The sequence below is a fragment of the Lontra canadensis genome, unplaced genomic scaffold (assembly GCF_010015895.1).
Source record: "Lontra canadensis isolate GAN:19392208 unplaced genomic scaffold, GSC_riverotter_1.0 scaffold146, whole genome shotgun sequence".
Lineage (NCBI taxonomy): Eukaryota > Metazoa > Chordata > Mammalia > Carnivora > Mustelidae > Lontra > Lontra canadensis.
Genome location: NW_022631140.1, coordinates 39241 through 60057, shown reverse-complemented (window position 1 = coordinate 60057; position 20817 = coordinate 39241). Strand labels below are relative to the sequence as shown.

At 36.6% G+C, this 20817-nt stretch overlaps 1 protein-coding gene across 1 annotated transcript in view; it reads left to right on the top strand.

The window, feature by feature from the left end:
- LOC116859012 (ATP-binding cassette sub-family A member 3-like) overlaps positions 1-20817 on the top strand; it is a 133795-nt gene that overhangs the window by 109690 nt on the left and 3288 nt on the right. The window contains exons 25-29 of the mRNA XM_032843986.1: positions 3763-3888; positions 4119-4313; positions 16320-16507; positions 17130-17300; positions 17679-17869. Of these exons, the coding sequence (XP_032699877.1) occupies positions 3763-3888; positions 4119-4313; positions 16320-16507; positions 17130-17300; positions 17679-17869 (871 nt within the window). The remainder of the gene's footprint in view (positions 1-3762; positions 3889-4118; positions 4314-16319; positions 16508-17129; positions 17301-17678; positions 17870-20817) is intronic.

Genomic DNA, 20817 nt, shown 5'->3' with positions numbered 1-20817 from the left:
AAGGGGATAAAAAGAGGTTCAGAAAGAAAAAAAAAAAAAGAAAAAAGAAAAAAGAAACAAAAAAAGAAAACCAATAATGAAAAAAATATAAAAAGGAAAAAATATATATATTAGATAAACAGTTAAAAAACGTTAAAAAGAAAAGGGTAAAAGTTTAAAAAAATTTAGCAGAAGAAGAGAAAAAAATTGAAAAAGAAAAAAAAATTAAATTAACTGCAAGGCTAAAGAATCATGGGGAGAAAGCCATGAGTTCAGTCCTTTGCTTTCTCCTCCTCTGGAATTCCGCTGTTCTCCTTGGTATTGAAACTGCACTCCTCGTAAGTGAACTTGGTCCTGGCTGGGTTTCTTGTTGATCTTCTGGGGGAGGGGCCTGTTGTAGTGATTCTCAAGTGTCTTTGCCCCAGGCGGAGTTGCACCGCCCTTACCAGGGGCCGGGCTGAGTAATCCGCTTGGGTTTGCTTTCGGGAGCTTTTGTTCCCTGAGCGCTTTCCGTAGAGTCCGGAGGATGGGAATGAAGATGGCGGCCTCCCAGTCTCCGGCCCGGAGGAGCCGAGAGCTCGGGGTCCCACTCCTCAGTGCGCCCTCAGGGAACAGCGTCCAATTACTCCCGTCTGCCTGGCCTCCGGCCGCGCTCCGAGCTCACCGAGCCTGCGACCGGTTCAAGGTAAGCCCGAGCTGTGAGCTCATTCCTCGGCTCCGTCTCTGTAGCCGGCTTCCCCGTTCTAATACCTGCGAGCTCTGCGACACTCAGATACCCCGATCCTTCTGTGACCCTGCGGGACCTGAGGCCACACTGGCCCCGTGTGGGCTTCACCCCAGTTAAGCCTCTGGAGCGATGTCCCTCAGCGGAACAGACTTTTAAAAGTCCTGATTTTGTGCTCCGTTGCTCCGCCGCTTGCCAGGAGCCGGCCCCTCCCCCCGGGGTCTATCTTCCCGTCCCTTTGGATTCACTTCTCCGCCAGTCCTACCTTTCAGAAAGTGGTTGATTTTCTGTTTCTAGAATTGCTGTTCTTCTTCTCTTCGATCTCCCGTTGGATTTGTAGGTGTTTGCAATCTTTAGATAAGTTATCTAGCTGATCTCCCGCAACCTGAAGTAGTCTCAGCTGCTACTTCTCCCAGCTCATAAGTTTTGAAATATCATGTTTTCATTTCATTCTCTTCAAAACATATTCTAGTATCTTTTGTGATTCCTTTTCATGAGTTATTTATAAAGTGTTGTTTAATTTCTAAATATTTCAAAATTTTATAGGTATTGTTCTGCTGTTGATTTCTATTTTTTTTATTATTTCTGGAGTACATATTCTTCTGTCTCCATAAATTTATGAAGAGTTGTTTCATGGCTCAAAATATGCCCTATCTTGGTGAATGTTCCTTGTGTACTTGAAAGAATGCATATTCTGCTCTTATTGGATTCAGTGTTCTTTAATTGTTAACTAGATAAAGTTGTTTAATAATGTTCAATTTTTCTGTATTCTTATTTTTTCCTCAACCCGTTATACCAATTTTCAAGAGATTAAAGACTCTAAGTATGACAGTGAATTTGCCTATTTCTCCTCCTTTATTTATTTGTTTACTTACTTGCTTGTTTACTTATTTTTTGGTTTTGGCCCTATCTGTTTATAATCTAAAATATTAGGCACACATGCACTTAGGATTTTTATATCCTCTTGATGAATTGACCATCAGTCATTATGTAATTACTTTTTGAAAAATCTCTGGTGATATTCCTTATTCTATAATATATTCTGTCTGATGTTACTCTGCCAATTTTTTCATGTATACATTTTGCATGATGTATCTTTTTTATCATTTGACCTTTAACCTGTATTATTATTATATTTGAAAAGAGTTTCTTTTTTTTAAGATTTTATTTATTTATTTGACAGACAGAGATCACAAGTAGGCAGAGAGGCAGGCACAGAGAAAGAGGAGGAAGCAGGCTCCCTGCTGAGCAGAGAACCTGATGTGGGGCTTGATTCCAGGACCCTGGGATCAAGACCTGAGCCGAACGCAGAGGCTTTAACCCACTGAGCCACCAGGCGCCCCTGAAGTGAGTTTCTTATAGAGAGCATAATTTACTTAGTTTTTTATTCAATCTGATAATCTCTACATTTTAATAGAATTTAGACTATTTTGAATGTAACTTTTTTTTTTGAGATTTTTATTTATTTATTTGTTGGAGAGATAGAGAGAGCACAGGCAGGCAGAGTGGAGGAGCAGGCTCCCTGCGGAGCAAGGAGCCCGATGCGGGACTCGATCCCAGGATGCTGGGATTATGACCTCAGCCAAAGGCAGCCGCTTAACCGACTGAGGCATCCCAGGCATCCCTTGAATGTAACTTTTTATATGGTTGGGTTTAAGTTTATCATTTTGCTTTTTATCTGTACTTTATTTTTTCTCTTTTCATGTCTTCTTTTGGATTAGCAGTATCTTGTGATTCATTTGCATCTCCACTACTAATTGATTAGCTGAGCCTCTTGGTTATAACAATATAATTTCTTTCAATCCATGTGCACAGAATATCTTTTCCTTTGTGTCTGTTTTAATTTCTTTAATTGTCTTATAGTTCTCAGTTCACAAGAATTTCGCCTCCATGGTTAAATTTATTCCTAGGTATTTTATTCTTTCTCATGTAGTTGTAAATGGGATTGATTTTATTCTTTCTAATGTAGTTGTAAATGGGATTGTTTTCATAATTTCCCTTTTCTGATAGATAGTGTATAGAAATGCAACAAATTTTTGTACATTGATTTTGTAAACTGCAACTTTACTGAATTCATTAGTTCTCCTTATGATTTTATATTCTTTTGAACTTCTCTTTTGTTCATATTTTTTTCCTAATTTCATTAAATTATCTCTCATTTCTCTTATAGCTCACTGAACTTCTTTAAAACAATTATTTTGAATTATTTTGTCAGGTAGTTTTAAAATCTATATTTCTTTGGGATAAGTTACATGAAATTCTCTGTTTCTTTAGTGGTGTCATGTTTCATGTTAAAATTTTTTTTTGTTTTTCCTTGGTTTTTGTGTGTGTTCCTTGTAGCCTCGTATATACATCTGTGCATTTGTAGGAACAGTCACCTCTTCCAGACTTTATAGACTGGGAAAAGACCAGTCTATAAAGGTGGGAAAAGACCTTTACCTTCATATGAATGTGAGGGCACCAGATGGGTGGAGTCTGGTATCTCTGGCTCTGGTTTCAAGGGGTACAGCAGCATCTCTGACTCAAGATGTTGGGGTGAACAGTGGAATAAACTCTGGATTATTCCATCAGCTGAGTTTAGCATTATTGAAGACTTTACGTGTTTTGGCAGTGACAGCTTTAGTGTCTCTAGTAGCAATGAGGGCTGCTGGTGTACCTCACGACAGTGGCTACTGGGATCTTCTTGCCCTACTTTTCTCTCAAGAAGAGAGATTGTGAACAAAGAGATTCTTCTTGGTACCAAGCTGTGCTAAGCTGAGGAATGGGTTGATGTGGGTAAAATGCATCCTCTACTTTTTTATATGGTCATCCCCGGAGTTTCTACTCCATCAGGTTGCTGCGTTCTCTTTAACTGTACTCCAGAGCTCTCCCAGGGTTATTTTCTCTGTGGATATTTGTTAAACCATTGATATGGAGGACAGCAGCAAGCACCAGGGTCTCCTAATCCACCAACAAGCTGATAGCACTCTCCATTGGTTTTTGTAAAAAGTCAGGTGCTGCTTCTATTGGGAATCTCTTATAAGTGATATGTGTTTATCTCTTGCTTATTTCAAATATAGAGAAAAGTGTCCAAGGAGCTATCTGGAGAATCTGATGATGAAGACATACAAAATGAAAGACAGAGAATCCTGGGGCAGCCTCAGGGGTTACTGGATTCCCCAGTGATTATTAAGGAACTCACAAAGGTAATATCATTCACTGGCCAATATATACTGGCTTCAGTTATCCCCAAGAGCATGGCATCAGTGTCCAGGGCACACTATGGTTTTTTTTTAGAATATATGTTTATTTCCCCAGTATAATAGAAGAGTTCTTATGAAACTACCTGAAGTCATGGTCCATAGGGATCTGAGGTATTTATTTGTTTTTATATTCAAATACTCTTTACTGCATTGTGTTTTCTGGATTTTTTTAGATATATTTTAAGTATCCAGTCATTCTGGCTGTGAAAAATATTTCTGTTGCAATCCAAAGAGGAGAGTGCTTTGCATTGCTTGGATTCAATGGAGCTGGAAAAACTACTACCTTCAAAATTTTGACTGGAGAAGAGATTGTTACCTCTGGGGATGTGTTCATTGAGCACTTTAGCATCACTAAAAGTCTCCCAAAGGTAAGACACTATTACAATCTAAGATATGAGAAACTTGGGGCATCTGGGTGGCTCAGTCATTAAGCATCTGCCTTTGGCTCAGGTCCTGATCCCAGGGTTCTGGGATCAAGCCCCGCATCTGGCTCCCTGCTCAGCGGGTAGCCTTCTTCTGCCTCTCCCGTTCCCCCTGCTTGTGTTCCTTCTCTCTCTGTGTGTGTCTCTCCCTCTCTGTTAAATAAATAAATAAATAAATAAATAAAATCTTAAAAAAGAAAAGATTTGAGAAGTTTGATGTCTTGGGAGTACAGGTAACAGGCAGGCACTGAAGATAATAGTTGGCAATCATGATAGACATTGATACTGACAGTATTAGTCAACTCAATAGATCTGGAGAGAGAAAAAACATTTTTGAGGAGAGAGAGGCAACAAGGATAGAATCTAAGACAAGATTATCTTTTGTGTTCTTTGAAACTGCTAGAGTAAAAGGCAAGTTATCTCAACAATACATCTAACATATGCCAGACAAGATGCTGTAGAGGGAAAGCCAGGGTAGAAGATGCAGTTCATTTATAAATGCAGTTCACTTGTAATTGTGGTCTTCATGCACTTTAGAGCTCTGGAACAGGATGAACTTTCAGAATGGTCCCAAATCAAGGCAAGGTAGCTTTCTTTTATATCTCTGATTCAGCCAGCCATTGGGTGCACATGCTGCTTGGGAGAGAGTGCATAACCTTGGGGAAAGCTAAATGGTAAGAAAAATTCAAGATGAAGAAACTGGTCAATGGTGTCAGATTCCAGGAAATCTCAAGCAATGTAAGACGGAATAGAGTGTATTGGATTTAGCAATCAGAACTTCAGTGATGCAGTTAGCAAGAATTATTGTGCTATGGTCAGTTGAGTGGTAGTAATGGGATCCTAAATGGTGTATTTCTTACCTCTTTAGCTCATGGCACTTCATCATTATGACATCAGGAAGATGGGGTTGTGGGATCCTGCATGCTCTAGGATAAACAGTATTCTAGTAACAGAGGTGAAGCTAAGAATATGGGTTATACTTTGAACAAAGTTAGCTTTGAAGCTAAAGGAAACATTAGAATTCACCCAAAGTTGTGAGAATGAGACAGGAGATATTTTATATATTAAACAACTTGACCACATTTATACTAGAAGGAAAAACAATGAAATAGAGGAAGAGGTGATGTATGATGAAAGGAGGTGAATGGGTTCTTCCAGAAGGTTCTTGGGGTTTTCTTTGGGTAAATACACAGTAGTGAAATTTCTGGATTGTATGATCTTTCTATTTTTAATTTTTCTGAGGAACTGCCTGCTGGGAATTTTGGATTCTCTGACCCCAAGAACCATGTCTGATGACATGCAGGGAATCATCTTAATCTTTTGATATTGGTTGAGACCTGATTTGTGACCCAGTATGTGATATGTTCTGGAGGAAGTTCCATGTGCACTTGAGAAGAATGATTAGTCTGGTGTTTCAGGATGGAATGTTCTGTATATATCTACAAAGTCCATCTGGTCCAATGTGTCATTCAAAGCTCTTGTTTCTTTATTGAGCTTCTGCGTAGGTTATCTATCTCTTGCTGTAAATGGAGTGTTGAAGTCTCCTACTGTTAATTATCATTATCAATAAGATTCTTTATTTTGGTTAATAGTTGGCTTATGTAGTTGGCTGCTCCCATGTTTGAGGCATAGATATTTACAATTGTTAGATTTTCTTGTTGGATAGACACTTTAAGTATGACATAGTGTCTCTCTACATCTCTTACTACAGTCTTTGGCTTAAAAATCTAATTTGTCTGAGATGAAAATCGCAACTCTAGCTTTATTTTTAGGTCTGTTAGCATGAGAAATGGATTTCCATCTCCTTGCTTTCAATCTGGAGGTGTCTTTAGGCTCAGAATGAGTCTTGTAGACAGCATATGGATGGGTGCTGCTTTCTTATCCAACTTGAAACCTGGGCTGTTTGATGGGAGTATTCAGCCTGTTCACGTTGAGAGTAACTATTGAAAGCTATGAGTGAAAAGGGAGAAATCACAACTAATAGCAAGGAAATAGAGGCAATTATTACCAGCAGCTAGATGCCAACTTATTACCAGTAGCTATATGCCAACAAAATAGGCAACCTGGAAGAAATGGGTGCATTCCTGGACATATATAAACTACCAAGACTTAAACAGGAAAAAAAAAAAAAAGACAATATGAACAGACCATAGCCAGCAAGGAAATTGAAACATTAATCAAAAAGCTCCCAACAAACAAGAGTCCATGGCCAGATGGCTTCTCAAAGGAATCCTACCAAACATTTAAAGAAGAAATCATAGCTATTCTACTGAAGCTATTTCAAAAAATAGAAATGGAAGGAAAACGTCCAGACTTATTCAATGAGACCATAATTACCTTTATCCCAAAACCAGATAAAGATCCCATCCAAAAGGAGAATTACAGACCAATATCCCTGATTAACATGGATGCCAAAATACTCAACAAGGTCCTAGCCAATAGGATCCAACAGTACATTAAAAGAATTATTCACCACTACCAGGTGGAATTTATTCCTGGAATGCAATGGTGGCTCAATATTTGGAAATCAATCAATGTGATAGATCATATTAACAAAAGAGATAAGAGCCATATTCTCTCAATTGATGCAGAAAAAGCATTTTGACAAAATATAGTATTTTTTCCTGATTTAAACCCTTCAAAACACAGGGATAGAGAGAACATACCTCAAGGTAATAAAATCCATCTATGTAAAGCCCACAGCTAATATCATTCTCAATAGGGAAAAGCTGAGCTTCTCCCTTAAGGCAAGGAGCATGACAGGGATGCCCACTCTCAACACTTTTGTTCAACATAGTACTAGAAGTCCTAACCTCAGCATTCAAATTGGCAAAGAAGTCAAACTCTCTCTCTTCGCAGATTACATGATACTTTATGTGGAAAACCTAAAAGACTCCACCTCCAAATTAATAGAACTTATACAACAATTCAGCAAACGTGGCAGAATAATAAATCAATGCACAGAAATCAGCTGCATTTCTATACACTAACAATATGACTGAAGAAAGAGAAATGAAGGAATCAATTCCATTTATAATAGGACCAAAAACCATAAGATACCTAGGAATAAACCTAGTAAACCTCCAGAATAAATCAAAGAGGTAAAGGATCTATACTCTAGAAATGACAGAACACTTATAAAAGAAATTGAGGAAGATGCAAAGAGATGGATAAACATTCCATGCTCATGGATTGGAAGAATAAACATTGTAAAAATGTCTATACTGCCCAGAACAATCTATAAATTCAGTGCAATCCTTATCAAAATATCATTGACATTTTTCACAGAGCTGGAACAAACAATCCTAAAATTTGTATGGAACCAGAAAAATACCAAATCACCAGGGGAATGTTGAAAAAGAAAACCAAAGCTGGGAGCATCACAATCCCTGACTTCAAGCTATATTACAAAGCTATGATTATTGAGACAGCATGGTACTAGCACAAAAACAGGTGCATAGATCAATGGAGCAGAATAGAGAGCCCAGAAATGGACTCTCAACTCTATGGTCAACTCATCTTTACAAAGCAGGAATGAATATCCAATTAAAAGAGATAGTCTCTTCAATAAATGGCACTGGGAAAACTGGACAGCCACATATGGAAGAAAGAAACTGGACCACTTTCTTATGCCATACACAAAGATAAACTCAAAGTGGTTGAAAGACCTAAATGTGAGACAGGAATCCATCAAAATCCTTCAGGAGAACATAGGCAGTAACCTCTTCAACATTGGCCATAGTGATCCAACTTCTTTCAAGACATGTCTACAAAGGCAAGGGAAGCAAAAGCAAAAATGAACTTTGGGGACTCAAGATAAAAGGCTTTTGCACAGCAAAGGAAACAGTCAACAAAACTATAAGGAAACCCACAGAATGGGGAAAATATTTGCAAATAATCATACAGTTAAAGGGCCATTATCTAAGATCTATAAAGAACGTCTCAAATTCAACACCCATAAAAAAAACAAAAAATCCAGTCAAGAAATGGGCAGAAGATATGAATAGACACTTCTCCAAGGAAGACATACAAATGACTAACAGACACATGCAAAAATGTTCAACATCATTCTAGCCATCAGGGCTAAAATCAAAACCACAATGAGATATCACCTTACACCAGTTACAATGGCAAAAATTAACAAGTCATGAAACAACAAATGTTGGAAAGGTTGTGGAGAAAGGTGAACCCTCTTACACTATTGGTGGGAATGCAAGCTGGTACAGCCACTCTGGAAAACAGTATGGAGGTTCCTCAGAATGTTCAAGATAGAGCTACCTTACAACCCAGCAATTGCACTACTGGGTAGTTACCCCAAAGATGCAGATGTAGTGAAAAGAAGGGGCATATGCACCCCATTGTTCATAGCAGCAGTGTTCACAATAGTGAACAATAGTACAAACTGTAGAAGGAGCCAAGATGTCCTTCAACAGATGAATGGATAAAGAAGATGTGGTCCATATATACAATGAAATATTACTCAGCCATCAGAAAGGATGAATACCCACCATTTTCATTGATATGGATGGAAATGGAGGGGATTACGCTAAGTGAAATAAGTCAAGCAGAGAAAGACAATTATCATATGGTTTCACTCATACGTGGAACAAAAGGAATAGTGCAAAGGACCACAGGGGAAGGGAGGGAAAAGTGAATGGGAAGAAATCAGAGAGGGAGACAAGTCATGAGAGACTATGGACTGCAGGAAACAAACTGAGGGTTACATAAAGGAGGAGGGTAGGGGGTGGAGTAACAAGGTGATGGGTATTAAGGAGGGCATGTGTGGTGATGAGCACTGGATGTTATATGCTACTAATGAAACATCAAAAATGAACAATATATGTCAGCTAATTGAACAAATTTTTTTAAAAAACATTAAAATTTTCAAAAAGAAAACAAATAAAAAACGAACAAAGAAGAACAGAAAGAGACTCTAGATACAAAGAACAAACTGAGGGTTTCCAAAAGAGGAAGGGGATAAGGGAATAGACAAAATTGGTGAAGGGGATTAAGAGGTACAAACTTCCAGTTATAAAATAAGTAAGTCATGGAGATGATAAACACAGCATGGAGATATAGTCAATAATATTATAATAACATTGTTTAGTGACAAATGGTAACTATACTTATCATGGTGAGCACTGCATACTGTATAAAACTGAATTACTATGTTGTACTCCTGAAACTAATATAATATTATATGCCAACTATACTTCCATAATAAAATTTAAAGAAAATAAGTACAAGTATAGGATTGAAGTCTCCAACTCATATTTTTCAGCTGTTTATTTTTCCCTTCAAATCTATTATTCTTTTCTTCATATAATCTGGAGCTCTGATGTTTGGTGCATATATATGTATAACTATTTTATCTTCATGGTAAATTGATCCTTTCATCAATATTGTCGCGGCCGGTGCGACAAATCGACCATGGTCGAGAGGGTAAGAGGATGGTGAAAAGAAATTAAGAGACAAAGAGATGGGGGCAGGAGGAGCACCAAGGGGGATGTCCAATAGTGCCGATTTTATTCAAGGCAGCAAGGCATTATATAGCTAACAGAAACAATCATAAGAAGGTATCTATTTTTAGCTGATTACTAAAGAGTTTGCAACATGCACAGAAAATCCTTCAAGCTTTCCCATTATCTATTTCCCAAGCACCAATAGCAGACTCTCTAGCGCCAGATGTACTGACTTCAAGGCCACTCAAGACATTGTTTATGTAAGCACAGCACAGTCTTACAGTGGTGTAGTCTATAGCCCGTGCAAGGACAGCAAGGACCAGCCAAGAATTTCTGGCCCCGGCCAGATTGTCTTGATCTGACTAGCAAATGTGTGGGAAGTCACGTAGGCGAGCGCGCAACACATAGCTCAAACCCTTTCTCAGTGCTACTCGACTTTATGGACCTAAGCCTTTTGTTCAGCTATTCAGCCTTTAAAGGAGGCACAAGTCAGGGCCTGGTTTGGTCCTCCTCTCAAGCCTTACTGTGGCCTCCTACACAATATATAATACTGTATTTGTTCTTGTCATAGTTAGTGGCTCCATCTATTTTGTCTAATAATTGTTTAGACCCATCTCTTTGGGGCATTATTTGCATGAAATTTTTTCATGTCCTTTAACTCTCATCCTATTTGTGTACTTAAATATAAGTCAGTCTGACTAGATAGCAGATATTTGGATCACGTTTGCTTTTTCAACTCATTTTGACAATCTATGCGTTTTTGATTGGGGAATTAAATCCATTTACATTTAAAGTAATTACTGATAGTGGAACATCTGGGTGACTCAGTTGGTTAAGTGTCTGCCTTTTGCTCAGGTCATGATCCTGGGTCCTGGGATCAAACCCTGCTTAGGCTCCCCGCTCACCAGGGAGTCTGCCTCTCCCTTTCCTTGCAGCTCCTCCCCACTACTTATACTCTTTCTCTCAAATAAATACATAACATCTTTTTAAAAATAAAGGAATCACTAATAGAGAAGAACTTACTTTTGCCACTTGTTTTATGTATCTCTTGTGTTTTTACCCCTAATTTTCTCCATTACTGCCTTACATTGTGTTTAGCTGATTTTTTTTTTTTGTAGTTGGATGTTTTGATACACTTATTTCCTTTTGTGTATATTATACAGTTATTTTCCTTGTGATTACCATTGGGATTTCATTTAACATCTTAAAGTTGTAACTATCTCTTTTGAATTGGTATCAACTGAAATTCAATCACACACAAAACTTTACTTCTCTACACCTCCGTTCCCATGTCCACACTTTGTCACTGTTGTCACAAAATACATCTTTATACTTTGTGTACCATTAAATGTTATTTTATGCATTTGCCTTTTAAATACTATATAAAATAAATAGTTGAATCATAAGTCAAAATTGTAATAATTCTTGTTTTAAATGTGCCAATCTATTAGCTTTACCAGAGATCTTTATCTCTTCATACAGCTTTAATTTACTGTCTAGTGTCCTTTAATTTCAGTGTAAAGGATGGTTTTTAGTGTTTATTGTAGGGTAAATCTAATGGTAATAAACTCCCTCATCTTTTATTGATTGGGAATTTCTTATTTTCTCCCTATTTTTGAAGGACAGTTTTGTTGGTATAGAATTCTTGGCTGATTCTTTTTCTCACTTTAAATATATCATTCCACTCACTACTTCCTAGCCTCAAAAGTTTCTACTGAGGGACTCTTGGGTGGCTCAGTCAGTTAAGAATCCAACTCTTGATTTTGGCTAAGATCATGATCTCAGGGTCCTGGGATAGAGCCCTGGATTGGGGTCCAAGCTCAGTGGGGAACCTGCTTGAGGATTTTCTCTCTCCCTCTTTTTCTGCCCCTCCCACTGCTCATGCTCTCTCTCTCAAATAAATAAATAAATCTTTTTTAATTAAATAAAAATTAAATTATAGATGAATTGAGGAATTAGCTTATCTTTGTGTAAAAATCCTAGAATTTTAAGTGGGATTTTAGAAGATTGACATACTTATAGTGAACATAATACATCTTTCCATGTGTTGGATCTCATTAAATGTCTCAGAATAATGGTTTTAAACTGGGGTTTTACACTAAATTTTAGGGATTTTACACTAAAGAGGCAATTTAGCTTGTTTGGATATAAGATCATGAAACAATAGTTCTGTGTGTAATTTATTTCTACATATTGTGTTTTAACATTAAGTGATTTTTTATTTTATTAAATGCTGATTGTCTATTGAGTGCAACTGATTTTTAAAAAGATTTATTTTAATTTTTTATTATTTTTTATTATGTTAGTCACCATACAGTACATCATTAGTTTTTGATGTAGTGTTCTGGGATTCATTGTTTACATAAAATACCCAGTGCTCCATGCAATATGTGCTTCCTTAATATACCCATCACCAGGCCAACAGAGAGCAAGGGGAGGGGCAGAGAAAGAGGGAGAAAAGCACACTCTCCCCACCGAGGACAGAGCCCAATGTGGGGCTGGATCTCAGGACCCTGAGGTCATGACTTGAGCTGAAATCAAGAACCTGATGCTTAACCAGCTGAGCCCCCAGGCACCCTGAGTGTGACTGATTTTTAAATATTGACGTTGTATTCAATAAAATTACTAAACTCTCTTAATTCTAATATTTGTCTATAAATTATATTGGAATGTTTACTTTTTGGGGGGAATGTTTACTTTTAAATCATGACTGCTGCAAATAACAATTTATTTTCCTTTCCAATCTTAACACTTTTTTTCTAGCCATGGCTAGAACCTCTCCTCGGCACAGAATAGAAATGGCAATTGCAGATTCTCAATCTGAAACTCATGGGCAAACTTTCTTATTCATGTTTTGTTTTTTATCTGTAAATGCCTCTTATTTACCCTCATTGGCAAAAGATATTTTCACTGTGTATAGAAATTTGAGGTTTGCCATTATTTTTCTTTAGCAAATTGACCTGCTGTTTCCCTATCATCTAGTTCCCATCACTACTTTTGAGAAATTAGCTCATTCTGATATTCCTTTATAGATAATCTTTCTTTTCTCTGTAGCTTTTATATTTTATCTTTGTTTTACATAAGCTTCAATATGAAATATTTAGATGTGAATCTAAAATTTTGTCCTGCTTGGAATGTGTTGACATTCTTCAGTTGATCGATTGGTGTCTTTAATTGGTTCTGCAACATTTTCACTTAATGATTTCTTCAAATATTTCTTCTGTTCCTTTCTCTCCTTCTGCAACTTTGGCTATCCACATATTTCCAATCTATCTTTCACTTTCACACTTCCCCATTTTTAATTTTTCTGCTGCATCCTAGCTGCTTTCTTATTACCTAATCTCCAGGTTAAGTTAATTTCTTCCATTGTCATTAAATTGCTGTCAAATGCATTCACAAAGTTTGTAGCCTGCTTTATTTATGGACTTACTTTATTTATTTATTCATTTATGTTTAGTTTTTAGATGTTATATGTGGTTCAATCCCAAAAACCTAAGTGACTTTATACTTTTCTTTCTCATAAATATTTTAAAAATTTTATTAAGCTATTAAGTTTTTTATTTTAATTCCAGTATGATTAGCATATAGTATAATATTAACTTCAGGTGGACAGTATAGTGATTCAACAATTCCATACATTATTTGGTGCATCATGATAAGTATATTTTTCATTACCATCACCTATTTCACCCACTGCCCACCACCTCCTCTATGATAACCATCAATTTGTCCTCTATAGTTAAGAGTCTGTTTCTTGGGTTGTCTCTTCCTCTTAAGGGAGTTTCTTAAATTCTGCATATGCAATGAAATCATGTTGTATTTTTCTTTCTCTGACATTTCACTTAGCTTGATACTCTCTAGATCCATCCACGTGGTTGCAAATGGCAAGTTTTCATTCTTTTTTATGCCTGAGTAATTTCCATTGTATATCTATGTATATACCGCTTCTTCTTTATCAATCAATGTACAGTTGGTCTGCCTCCATAATTTGGCTATTATAAATAATGCAACAATAAACACTGGGGTGCATTTATCCATCTGAATTGTGGTTTTCTGTCTTTGGGGTAAATTTCCAATAGTGGAATTACTAGACCATAGGGTAGTTCTATTTTTAATTTTTTGAGGAAACTCTGTACTGTTTTCCACAGTGGCTGTTCCAGTTTTCATTTTCACCAACAATGCAGGAGGGTTTTCCTCTCTCCACACCCTCAGCAACACCTGTTGTTTCTTGTGTGGCTGATTTTAACCATTCTGACATGTGTGAGATGGTATCTCCATATAGTTTTGATTTGCATTTCCCTGTTGATGATGATGTTAAGCATCTTTTCATGTGTCTGTTGGCCATCTGGATGTCTTCTTTAAAAAAATTTCTGCTCATGTCTTCTGCCCATTTTAAAATTGGATTATTTGCTTTTTGGGTGTTGAGTTCTTTAAGTTCTTTACATATTTTGGATACTAACCCTTTACTGTATATGTCATTTCCAAATATCTTCTCCCATTCAGTAGGTTGTCTTTTAGTTTTTTTTTTTTTATTGTTTCCTTCACTGTGCAGAAGCGTTCTATTTTAATATGGTCCCAATATTTTATTTTTGCTTTTATTTCCCTTGTCTTGGGAGACATATCTAGAAAAATATTTCTATGGCCAAAGCAGAGAAATTACTACCTGTGTTCTCTTCGAGAATTTTTATGGTTTCAGATCTCACATTTAGGTCTTTAATCCATTTTGAGTTTATCTTTGTGTGTGGTAAAAGAAAGTAGTCCAGTTTCATTCTTTTGTTGAAGAGACTGGAGACTATTTTTGTCACATTGCATATTTTTGTCTCTTTTGTCAAAGATTAATTGACCATATATAATCATGGGTTTCTTTCTGGGCTTTCTATCCTGTTCCATTTATCTGTGTGTCTGTTTTTGTGCCAGTACCATACTGTTTTGATTAATACAGCCTTGTAGTACAACTTGAAATCTGGAATAGTGATACTTCCGGCTTCATTTTTTTTCATAAATATATTTTAAAGTATTAAAAATTTATTTAAACATAATAAGCACAATCATTTGCACATCTGATCTGATAATTGCAACATCTGAAGTCATTTCAAATATGTTTCTCGTGAGTATTGTTTCTACCCATGGCATTCATGGTATCTTTTTCTTTGTTAATTGAGTTATGGTTGTATGCAGCTCATTTACTTTCAAAAATTATATGGGAGAATAATTTTAAACCTTTAAAATAGAAGAAAGGGTTTCTTTTATGACCCAGCAATGGCCCTAATGGGTATTTACCCCCAAAGATACAGATGTAGTGAAAAGAAGGAGCACATGCACCCCAGTGTTCATAGCAGCAATGTCCACAATAGCCAAACTGTGGAAAGAGCAGAGATGCCCTTCAACCAATGAATCGATAAAGATGTGGCCCTTATATACGATGGAATATTACTCAGCCATCAGAAAGGCTGAATACCCAACTTTTGCTTCAACATGGATAGGACTGGAGGAGATTATGCTAAGTGAAATAAGTCAGCCAAATTATCATAGGGTTTCACCTATTTGTGGAACATAAGGGATAGCATGGAGGACATTAGGAGAAGGAAGGGAAAATGAAAGGGGGGAAATCAGATGGGGGGACAAACCATGAGAGACTATGGACTCCAGGAAACAAACTGAGGGTTTTAGAGATGAAGGGGGAGTGGAGATGGATTAGCTCAGTGATGGGTATTAAGGAGGGGATGTATTGCATGGAGCACTAGGTGTTTTACACAAACAATGAATCATGGAACACTACATCAAAAACTAATGCTGTACTATATGGTGACTAATGTAACATAATTTTTAAATTATGGGTTTGTTTTGATTTCTACCAAGAGATTAGGGGTATAAACAATCTGGGATTACTATAAATTAGTAAAATCTCAGAGGAAAAGTATGAACTTTAAGTATTTAGAATAATTTTAACTATTTTTAATTTTAATTAATTTTGATAAAATGATGTTATTTATTTTTTGTCTATGTGCATCTGAATGCAAATCCATAAAAGGGTTAGTTATTGGCAAAACAATAGTCAGTGCATTCTCCTGTTTGTGGAAGTGGGGAAAGTCTTTACTTCTGGTTCAGCCTTACTATGAAACAACATCTACACAGGGCTGTGCAGGTTGTGCAGTGCAAAAAACTTCAATGAAGGCCATGTCCTTTAGAGTTTCTTATTAATGAGGGGAGAATCTTGTATTCTCCTCCAAATTGTATTCTCCTCCAAATTCAGTGGGCTCTGGGATTTTAACTTTTTCATTGCTAAGATCTTTAAAAATCAATTGAGGAAGCTGTTACTCCAACTTAAAACAATAGGTCCAATAACCATTATTGTGTAGACTTAAAGAATAAAAATTCCTGGTAGGACTCTTAGAGACATGGTCTGGAAAACTGTGGTCTTCTATCTTATCCAGGGATGACCAGTGGAATAGATAACTTGGGTCCTTATTAAAGCAATTCTTGTAATCAGGTGAAGTCAAGAGTTGGCTATTGTCCTCAATATGATGCATTGTTGGAATACATGACTGGTCGGGAAATAATGATCATGTGTGCCAGATTATGGGGAGTATCTGAACCCCAGATTCAGCTCTATGTGAATAGATGGTTGAGTTCAATGCAACTGGAAGCCCATGCTGACAAGCTTATCAGAACCTATAGGTGAGTCATTTCATTATGATCTTTGTGTTGCTGCCATTAATGTTGACATGCTTCCCTGTATTTCTGGTGTTTGAAATAAATGAGCACAGTTTCACCTAGGTCCTTCTGTCACACAATTATCTAATGGTAAAACTATCTCACAAGTTGCTAGGTTTCAGATAATAGTAATAAGACATATCAACGTAGTTCCATGTATTTCCTTTGCAGAGATGAAACTAAAAATCCTTGTTCTATTTGAACTGTAGCCTCTAAATCTCAAAAGGGATTATATTATTCTTCCTAGTGTCCATATGGTTCTTTGTCTCCCAAGAAAGTAGGAATATAAGCCCTTTGAATTATGGTAGATTTTTATACTTGGAAAATCATGGTACCCTAGGCACAGGTGAATAAATGCCACTGACAGTGTATCTAAAATCAGTTACAGAAGAGTCACTCATCTACATTTCAAATGAAAATTAATTGATATATACACCTGTACTGGGCTTGCTAACTTATTGAAGTGTAACTAATCAGCATTGTGGAATTCCATATTACATGTTTGTTGATATGTTTATGCTCTTTCCTATAAGTAACTAATTTATATAACCTCTCTTTCCCTTCTTCTCCTTCTATGACCATAAAGTGGAGGAACCAAACGTAGGCTGAGTACTGCTATTGCCCTAATGGGAAAGACCTCAGTCATTTTGCTGGATGAGCCATCAACGGGCATGGACCCTGTAGCCCGACGCCTGCTCTGGAATGCTGTGACATTGACATGTGAAAGTGGCAAAGCCATCATTGTAACTTCCCATAGGTGTGGCTCATTTGGAGGCTTGAATGAGGGTTGACAAGTATTGTAGTGGCTATAAGTGAGAATTATTTGATGCTAGAAATATTGACAATAAATTTGCTTAGGTATGTGATTTCCTCCTTAATATTAATGAATAGAATGGCCAAAAATCCTCATCGAGTTAAAGAATTAAGAATGGGGGGAGAGCAGGAAGTTCTGGAGATGTGTTTGGGGATATGTACCCTACTACTAATTGTTTAAAAAAATTTCACTTTTCAGCTATGATCTTTATGATGAGCAAATTCCATTTCACACTGAAAAGAGAGTCTTAAATTCCTGGCTCTGTTTGAACTACAGAATGTTCTCCAAAACAGAATTTTTTACACTATTATGTTTTGCTAGATTGGAGGAATGTGATACCTTCTGTACCAGGCTGGCCATAATGGTGCAGGGAAAGTTTCTGTGCCTGGGTAGCCCTCAACACCTCAAAAACAAGTTTGGCAACATTTACGTCCTGAAGGTCAAGGTCAAGATTGATGCACAGAAGGGCAAACTGGATGGTTTAAAGTATTTCGTCACACTGACATTCCCCGGTAAATTAAGTTGAACTAACTTTTATATAGATGTTTTAAAGCATGGGTTTTTCTGTTTCACCATCCATATGTTTTATGTCTTCAATAACTGTTTCTTATGGTTTATTGATATTTATTGATCTTCCATACTGAATTGCTTTGGGGAATCCTTCTGATAGTTTCTTAGCATAATAAGACAAAAGTTTCCCACACATACAAAAGTTCTCACTCAGCTCTTATATCATTTTAATAAGGCAGCTTTGGATTCAAGCTGCCAATATAAATTACATCACTAAAGTCATATTTTTTAGTACAATTCTCAATTATTTTCACATATTACCCATGCAAAGTTTTAAGGCTTTTTCCCTCCACCTATGCATGTATCCCTAGTCTTTTGGTATCTCGGCCAGGATGTGGTATAGAAATGCAAATGAGAACCACTAAGCTTTTCTCTTCTCTCAAAACTAGTTCTGCTTCTGCTGCTAAATTCAACAAGCACCTCTCTGCCTACATGGTATAGTACCAGAGATAGCAACTATTTTTTTCTGTCCTTTACCTCTCTTTCCAAATATAAAGCAGAAACTTGGCAAAGATTTTAATAATGCTGGCTTTTCATCTTACCTTCCACTTTGTTAGGCTGAGCAAAATATCATAGAAGTTCCTATTGTGTGTCAGGTTGAGGAGTTGTAAGTTTATCTTCCAAGCAATGGAAAATAGCACGATTGATTGCACAGTAGGAATAGAGATCACAAAACAGATAAGAAATGAATGGAAGAGCAGATGTGAAGAACAGATGTATGGGAAAATGATTACACCAGTGTTGGTCATAGTGATGGTGAGGTCCTATGACACCGGCAGATGGATGTGTCCATTAAGAGGTTCAATACTCACTTAATGCATTCATTCAGCACATATTTTTGAGTACTTATTCTATCAGACTTCTATTTCATGTGGTGTCTAAATTACCACAAAAAGAAGCTGTGACCAAAAAAACCTCACTTACTGTGTGCTCTCCTACCTCTGCTTGAAGGAAGGACACTAAACTCTGACCCAAGACCTTGAGGATGTGGACACAAGAGGTTTAATGAGAATGTGGGTTTGAGACACATTCTCAACTGTAAGGTGGTTGTTGCCCCGTTCTTCCTTACATCATCCTGGAGCAAATACCTATTCAAATATGACAGAATCAAAAAGAAATCTGGCATGGAACCTACACGTAAATGTTGATTTTTAAAAAGAAGAAATAAATATTACAAGCAAAAGTCATCTAGAATGTATACTTTAAAGAGAATTTGCCACTATAATCAGGTATTTAGAATAAATTATTCTACATAATCCCAAGGAAATTTAAATGGCGTGAGTTCTTTTTTAAAATGCAAAGATGATTCTATTTCTACAACATGGAAGATTATATATTCTGAAAAGTACTGTTGGTAAAACAAAACTAAAAATTGATCAAAATTAAAACAAATACATTTTTAATACAATAATTGGCTTACAAAAAAAAAAAAAGAGAGAACAAATTTTAACCTGCAAACAGGAAGGAATAAAAAAAAGAAGAAACAAAAGAAAGGAAATAGTGAGCACTTAGAAAATACTAATTGTGGAAGCAAATGCCATTGTAGCCCAGGGATCATGCTGGATCCTCTTCAGTTGAGAAGCTCATGCTGAGACTGTCATGTAAAGGGGGACCCTCAAGTGGGCGGTGAGGGGCATCCTATGATTCCAAGCAGGAGCAAGCAGAGATCCTCTCTGGAGGAAAGGATCTGAAATTTAAACTTTGAGTGTGGCGAGAAACAGAGGAGGCAGATATGAGAGAGTGCCAGAGGAAGATCTACACTGGGAGGCTTTATTACTTTATATATCCCTGAAGACTCTCAGAAGGAACCGGACTAGACTAAAGCTAAGAAAGATATTCTGTCCCACCTCATCTTCTACATAGGAAACTCCTTCTAAAGCTTTAAGAAAATTAATCTCATTTAAAGATAAATGACTGAAAAGATTATAAATTGTAAAAGATTATAATTGAATCCCACAGAAAAAATATTATAAATAAAAGAGGATTAAAAATACCTATAGACATTGAAAGAACAGCAGAGCTATAGGGCCACAAAGCAGATGAAACTATTATCTAATATTTCAACATAAGCCTAAAGAATTAAGAAGGGAATGAATGGTATATAAGAAAATCCTAAATTCTAACTGAAAAGATAAAGAGATTAGATGGCTAGCCAACAGGGTGATATGCAGACATTGAAGAGGGTATTTTAAGGTAAACATTTCAGAAATACTTATCAAGAGCAAATAAACCACATAGAAAGCACAGGCGAAATGAAGATTGGAAAGGAGAAAAACAGAAAATCACTGAACAGAAACACAGGTGAGGTTTCAAAATAAAGTAAGCAAGAGGCAAAGCAAGGACAGTCCAACACAACTATGAAATTAGTCCAAAAGGAGAAAAGCAATGCCATAGATTAGAACACATACAAAAACAAGACAAAACAAAACTTAAAAACTATCATTCAAGAAAATTTCCGAAGATGAGACAAACCTGTTTACTGAAAAGACAACCTGAAAAATATCAACACCACCAAGGAATTTTCCAATCTAACTATTGTATTTTAATAAAAAAGTGGAATGCCCTTTGGATCCCAGATTTAAAAAAACAAGGGGAAGAAGGAAAATTTATAAGGGAAAGAAAATTAGATTGATTTTGGGCTTTGTGAAAAACCATTTATGCCAAGAAAAATGTAAGCCATAGTTTTCATATATAGCCAAAATGATGTTCAAGAATAAAATTCAAAAAGAGTTATAAATAGGTATTCAGGGGATATTACTCCTGATGGCTCTGCCTGAAGACTATGCAGACAAAAATTTCATGTCAACTGAGGAATGGCTAGAGAGGTGTCTGCATAGGAACTATTGGTGAGTCCTGAATGTTTATGCCAGTATCTTAAAAAGAAGGGACA